At 34.6% G+C, this 7,454-nt stretch overlaps 1 protein-coding gene across 1 annotated transcript in view; it reads right to left on the reverse strand.

Annotated features, from left to right (window-relative positions):
- Positions 1–443: 443 nt before the first annotated feature.
- GRM5 (glutamate metabotropic receptor 5) overlaps positions 444–7,454 on the reverse strand; it is a 576,450-nt gene continuing 569,439 nt past the window's right edge. Inside the window, exon 11 of the mRNA XM_021679107.2 lies at positions 444–524. Coding sequence (XP_021534782.1) covers positions 444–524 — 81 coding nt within the window. The remainder of the gene's footprint in view (positions 525–7,454) is intronic.

Here is a 7,454-nt window from a genome sequence, read left to right on the forward strand (position 1 = left end):
TTATGCAAAGAGCAACAAAGCATTTCTACTGGCTTTTCTCTTACTGACCAGATAGAACTAGCTAGGGTATTCCCCTAATTTTGCTGCTTGATTTCTCCTAGATTATTAGGGTGGGTACTTGCTGTCCTAGGATAAGAACTTTTCTCTCTGTATACATTTAGAGTTTTTAATACCTCCTTGGAGTGTGGGGTGAGTTGGATATACTAGGGTTAATGATGTGATTTGAGCTCTTCAGAGAGAGAAAGTATGTGACAGAGAGAACCTCAATACCCAGGGAGGTAAAAGGTTGAAATCATTATTTTGAGTATGTAGGAGTAGAAATGCATTATTATGGTATATGCTGTAGACACACCCATGTAACTTTGCATATTTAGGTAAGTTAGAAAAGTTTCTAAAATTACAGTCTTATCATCTCCTACTGCTCTTGGCATACAGTTCACTGGCTACTTAACATCTCCTAATGCTACAGTGTCACATATTGCTTCATCCAAGGCTGTTGGAATTGAAGGAACCATCCAACATATCTGATGAAAACAAAAACAAAAAAAGAAAGAAAAAGAAAAAGCAAATCCTCAGCTTGACCCCTGAGAGTAAAGTTAATGTGCTGGTAGAGCACTGAGAAATCAGAAAATAGGAGGAAAGTGGAAAATAAAATTGAGTAAGACTTCCCATGGCTCAATAAAATGGCTCTGAAGGTGATGCTATCAATCCTTTTTTTTTCCTTCTCTAAAAGCCTTAGGTCATTATGGAAATAACAATTATCTTTCAAGACTGAAGGAAAAAAAGTATGTACAAATTATAAATTTTATATCATAGCATTTTCAAAATTCATTCTATGAAGCTCTACTCAGAGGAGACTACTCATAAATAATAATAATAAAAAACAACAGACTTCTGAAGTTATTGTATATTAGCATATTTAAAGGGTGGCAAGTTCTGGGGGCAGCTGGGTGGCTCAGTCTGTTAAGTGTCTGCCTTCGGCTCAGGTCCTGATTCCAGGGTCCTGGGATGGAGCCCCGTGTCGGGTTCCCCACCCAGCGGGGAGCCTGCATCTCCCTCTGCCTGCTACTCCCTCTGCTTCTGCTCTCTCTCTGTCAAATAGATAAATAAAAATCTTAAAAAAAAAGAAAAGAAGAGTGCCAAGTTCTGAAGCAAAGGTAGTCATTTAACTTAGAGCTACTATGTTTTCCAAACTTTTAAAACTCTAAAATGTTTTATTTTATGAAACACCTGTTACTATTTAGCAGTTCAGAAAAGCCAATTTACTACATTATGTAATTTTCATGGACATACCATTCATATAATTTATTATTTAACATTTGTCTTGTTATAGAAACATGATAGCTAGGTAAAGCTTCCTTTTATGTCAACCAGTAAAAATACAAGCAATATTGGGGTGTCTGGGTGGCACAGTCGTTAAGCATCTGCTTTCAGCTCAGGTCGTGGTCTCAGGGTCCTGGGATCAAGCCCCGCATCTGGCTCCCTGCTCAGTGGGGAGTCTGCTGCTCCCTCTCCCACTTCCATTGCTTGTGTTTCCTCTCTCGCTGTGTCTCTCTCTGTCAAATAAATAAATAAAATCTTTAAAAAAAAAATACAAGCAATATATAAATAAGTCAAATGTGTCTGATATATATACCACATAACTAGCCTGCTTATATAAATGTTTATATGGGTCATATACCTAAAAAAGACACATATATCACAGCAAAAATAAATGCCTTTGGTCTGGAGTAAAAGCTAATTTAAAATATTCATTCATGTGGCTGTTTTCCTATAACACTTTTTGTTTAGGATTCTGAGAATAGCCACAGAGGCTGAGTCTACAGGTTTCCTTCATAGAATTTACTAAAATACTTCTTAAAAAATAATAAACAGGGTGAAATGTAGTAAGTGATTCTGAATTTCAAAATACTTTGAGAAAATAGTGGAAATACTATACTGTGTTTAAGGAGATAATTTCATTAATATAATTCTATTTACCTATTAGCTGACTACCATAAAAAAGTAAATGCTTGAGACTTATTTTTAAAAACTGATCATTCATGTATAGTATAACCAAAAAATTGGCCAGTGTTCAGCATAGATTATAACAGAAGAAAATCATTCTTTCTGTCATGTTTAAGATCATTTTGCTAAGTCATCCTAGATGGACAATTCTGAGGTTGCATGAATTCAAACTTCAATAGGCTTCCTCCCTACCCTAGCCCAGTGATACATGCTTTAAGTTGGACAAGAATTTGTTATAGTTCCACAAATAATATTAGACATAACATATCTAGGCTGAATATTAACTGTATAATAAATTCCATGTTACCGTGAATAAGAGCTATTACCTACTGAGCATTTGTCATGTACCAGGAATGCTGGAAATCAAATCTCACTGGTTATTGTAATTCATCTCTGCATTTAAAAAAAGGGGAACTGAGTTATAGAGAACTCAAGGTAATTTTTCTAAGGTCATATGGGTCAGGGTGATGGATTTTTTAATTCACTGCTATTTCTATTGCATTGGCTAGTTTTGACTGGCCTACCGTGAGTCTATGGAGTCTTAGAAGACTCATTTGATCTTTAGAAAATGATTTGCTGAATGTGGTCCAGGTATCTCTCACCTCAGCCCTAAGTTTATATAAACATATGCCCATTTGTATTACTTCAGAATAGAAGACACTGAAGCAGTAGAGTCTGACAAAGCACACAAAATGGCTTTCTTTTTTAAGATCAAACATATTTTGTATCAATTTCCATATGTATAAGAATATATGTGTATACATATGTATATAAATAATACAATGTAGGGAAGCAGAGAGAAGCTAGGTTTTAAAATCTACATTGTTTTTCTCTTCCACACATCATGCTTTTAGGTTTTAGTTAATCTGTGTTCAAGGAGTATAAATTTGCTTAAGAATCCATCAAAGTAGAAAGTGATTTGACAAGTAATTTTTTTTTCTGGTAAAATTATAAAGATATGCCCATACATGCACACACAAACAAACATACACACAGAGACACATATATAGATGGACTCAAAAGTAAAATATCTACATAGATGTATGTTTTTATACACAACCAGACATACACAGATATACAAACACACATAATCTATATTATTTTTATGATGTAATCTCTGTCAACACAGATAACTGTGGAACTATAATTTGTATTTGTATTTCCAGACACACAAAAAAAAGGTATAATCCCTACATGCTTCATTGTTTAAAAAAAATATTTATGTCTTAAAAGATGTTTGTAGATGTCTTTGAGGACAGCATCTCTGGTTGTTTTGTGGTTGGTTTACATTTTTAATTTAATCTATTGTCCATAAGCTACTATGTAAATCCCATAATTCAAATGTGTAGATCATTCAGAATTTAAAGATGATTTAATAGTATGGCTCTTTGGGTCTTGGAGAACACTATTAAGACAACATTCTAAACATTTAAGGGGAAGAATTTTAAAGTCACACCATAGTTTCTTTTTTAATATTTTTCAAAAAGTAACTGACTTCACAAACACCAACTATAACATGATTTAGACAACTGAGAAACAGGCAAGTGTACTTTTAAATGTTAAAAGAAAATACATTTATACAAGTACAAAGCAAAACAATGCTGATAAAAATGTTAAACTTTATGAAAAAAATCATTTGCAATTCACATCAAAATAATTTAACATTCTCTATTGTTTTAATAGTACAAGCTGCAACAACAGAAAAAGAACAGATACGCGCACACAATTTTAAAACCAAATCAGTTAAAGTGCAGAAAAAGTAAGTACAAGCACTTATAGCCCACACAAATCTTTTAGGATTGGCACCATCTTTCTAAAACATCTATATTCTATATAGATTTCTAATTACAACACCACCAGCAGCTGCCATTGAATTCTAGAAATACACACAATATACATAGTATATTTGTTCACATTGGGAAGATCAGTGAAATTCAGCCAACTATTTTATACATGCCTCATTCTTCAACAGACAGTAGAGAATCTCCCAGGCCTCAGACCCTCTTGAGAGTGAATTTCAATTTATCTTTATGCTTTTCACTGATCTGTACTTTTTCACAGTATAAAATTGTAAATGGTTAACTATAGAGATTCTGCCAGCTCAAGGGTTATTAAGAAGCTGTGGCTAAATGTGAACTCACATAATAGTTTTGAAGTCTCCAAAACATGTACATTTTGCTGGGAGACTAGCATAGGAAATGTTTTTTGTTTTTTGTTTTTTGTTTTCTTAAAAAGTGTTAAATTCCTGGTTTGGAAGTCACAGAACTGCAGCAGAGCCATTATAACAACTCATTCACAGTCAGAAATAGTTCCTAGTCTTCCTGATCACTTGCTGGGAACAGCAGAAGCTTGGGAAAGACTTTTACTAACAAGGATTTGCACATTTGGGGATTTACTGTTTTTCTTTGCTTCAGTCAAATTTCATATGATTTTCCTTTGCATACTCCCTCTCTGTTCCCCACCCCTCACCCAGAGAGATGCTTCTTCCCAATCCACATAGGGTCTTCTCTGCCCCTACTCCTCTCCCAAAACAGAAGAGTGAGTGGACTGCTAAGATGGTCCATATAACTTGATCAAACCAGGTCTTCTTTTTTTCATCCTGGGACCAAACTGTCCTGTAGGGTCACTTTTCTGAATCTCAGCATTTCACTGTACTTTCCCCTTCCTTTTGGTCATGCTGGTCCAACTGAATTATCACTGGGCACCAGGAACAGACTGTTTTCAAGGAAATTCAATGAAAATAGGTACCCAAATGAATTGTGAAGTTCATATCCTAGCCCTAGAATGAATATTCAGTTCTCCTTGTAGATTTATTACTTGGAACCTGGTATTAGAATTGGCAAAGAGACACAGTTAGCATCATTCCAAAATAAAAGATCCCAAGAATGCATTATGAATAATATTATGTATCATACAATGTACTGAATGAAGTGGCAAAGGGTGCAGAAACACAGAGAAAAATACATCTTGTTCTCCTCTAATTGGATAAATTATTTTTCTTATTATAGTTTATCATAATTTCATATAGAATTATCAGATGGCAATTTGCATTGAATTTTAATTTCTGATGAATTTTCTCATAAGGTAGTGTACTTTTTAATGAAATATGTTACTAAAAATTTAGAAGAGGAATTTGATCATAGAGAAAGTTTTTAAAAATATTTTTCTATCGGTCAATACAGAATAAAATGGAAATCAACCTAAGGGTTTAAGAAACAAATGAAAAACTTAGATAATAGAGTATATTTGGAAAGGTTTCAATGTTTAAGAAATCAAGATGGTAATCCCCAGGTGAATGCCACCCTTTTCAAGAGGATTGAGGGGTGTTAATTCTTCAAAATACTTACATTTGTTTTTCAAGTAGAGGCAGACATTCACTTTCAATGAAACCATAAAGTTTAGCTAAATTCACTGTTTCATGAGTCTCATAATATGTGGGTTTCAAGGTGCTCTGATGACGTTATTTTCAAATCTGGCATGGGAGGGTTGATTTTTGAAAATTTATGTTTTACTAAATTAATGTGTGCTTTTAATATTTTATACTGGGAGATTTGATTTAAAAATTTATGAACAGATATCAGGAAAGTCAAGCAGTATAATGTATCATAACTTTTAAAACTGGGGAATGATAAATTATGCCAATGGATATATTTCCATTTCTCAATTCCTTTTTTAAAGTAGATGTAAAATAAAAAATCCAAAATAAGGATACTGAGCTAAAGAAAAAGGTTTCATTTATTTTTCTTTCTGCTAAAAATATACTTCACAGCAAATCTTTTTCATAAGGCTATCTTTAGTATAAGGCTAGATCACTAAACTCTAAATTTATAGGACACCTCCTCCTTTTATTACTATGCTTATTTAAAAATTAAAAACGAAACCAAAACCAAAACAAAACAAACAAACAAACAAACAAAACATTTGGCACCTGAAGATAGCTGTAATGGGAGGAAGAAAGAGATGACAGTGGATGCAGGTCTTGAGCTATGAATTCTACCTATAAGAGCCTATTAAAGCACATGTATTTCTATTATATCTTTAGATCTCTTTTCTGCAGTATTTAAAAAGTGACAGTATGAAGTGCACAAAATCATATTAAGAATTATTTTAAAAAGGAAATACTAATAATTGCTTTGCCTCTTTTTGGAATGGCTAAGAAAGACTGTGGTGGTTTATATTCATTAAGGTTCCTCTGTTTTAGTATTCTGTATTGCTTTGAAAAATCTACATTTGTCATAGTTCATAGCTGCCCTATTTAAGCAGCCAAGAAAAGTTAAAATCACTGCTCACTGGCATCGCTAAATCTCTGCTAAGCCGACTTGACACAGCTTAAAATTTCCAGTGTATTAAAATTGTGTTAACTTTTTGAACAACAGTCCCTTTGATCATGACGCGGTCTTCAGTGGGTCTACAGACCATTCTTCCAGTGGTGGGACTTGAACAGAGGAGCTCTTTGTGCATCAGGTTCTCAAAGGAAAGGAATGAAGAAGCCCAAATGCATATTTTAATATTTTAGCTGGCAATGCTAATGGAACAGCATTCATAAGGAGGAGTGGCCACATTTCATGAAAGAGATAGCCAAGCTGGAGCTCAGGAATTATTATTATTATAAAGAGAATTTCCAGCTACACAACATACCCCAGTGAGGGAATTACAAAACAGTATTCCAGAAAATATTTTTTTTGCTACTCCAGTATTGATTGGCAACATGGTGAAATAGTCAAGAAATCTTCCACTGGTTTTCTTGGTTAATGGAGGTGAATTGAAATAACTAGGTGGACTCCCGGATGCAGGCTTCTGGAAGAGGATTTCAAACCAAATCGGAGAGGAATGTCTCTGGTAAAAGCCCTACACACGTCAGCGCAGCACTCATTATCCAGTTGTGTGTTATGCATGGGACACACTCACAGCAACGCCTCAGTAAATACTGGGCTCAAGGTACTGCTTTTCAAGGTCTTTACAGGACAGAAAAAAGAAAGAAAAAGAGAGAGAGAGAGAGAGGTTGACGTTTTGGTCCCAGATTTTGAGTTTGTTAGAAAATGTACATTCATGTTTGGTGAATCAAAGAATCTTCTGGGAAAATAAAGTAAACAAAACTTTTTACAGTTGCTTATTAACTATGCTTTTCCCCCTCCATTATGCTGTTTCACACTCATTGTTTCCCTAGAGCAAAGTACTTGGTATGGAACTGGTTCAACAGACTCCTTGTCAGCCCTCAAAAAGATAAGCAGTGTTTCTTAAAAGCCCATGTTTTCTAAGGCCACTAGAAGAAAATCTGCCAAAAGTTTGTAGTTGGTGTCTTCGTCGGTTGATGTTAAATAGCACTATTAATCTCATGTTTCCATTACGGGTGTACTTGGCATCTTCCACCTCGGGTCTTAACCAGGCAACTATGCTTGTCATGGGTCTACGTGAACGCGGGAGGCCACGGCTCCGTTAGCGGAACC

This window comes from Neomonachus schauinslandi, chromosome 11, assembly GCF_002201575.2.
Source record: "Neomonachus schauinslandi chromosome 11, ASM220157v2, whole genome shotgun sequence".
NCBI classification, from domain to species: Eukaryota; Metazoa; Chordata; class Mammalia; order Carnivora; family Phocidae; genus Neomonachus; species Neomonachus schauinslandi.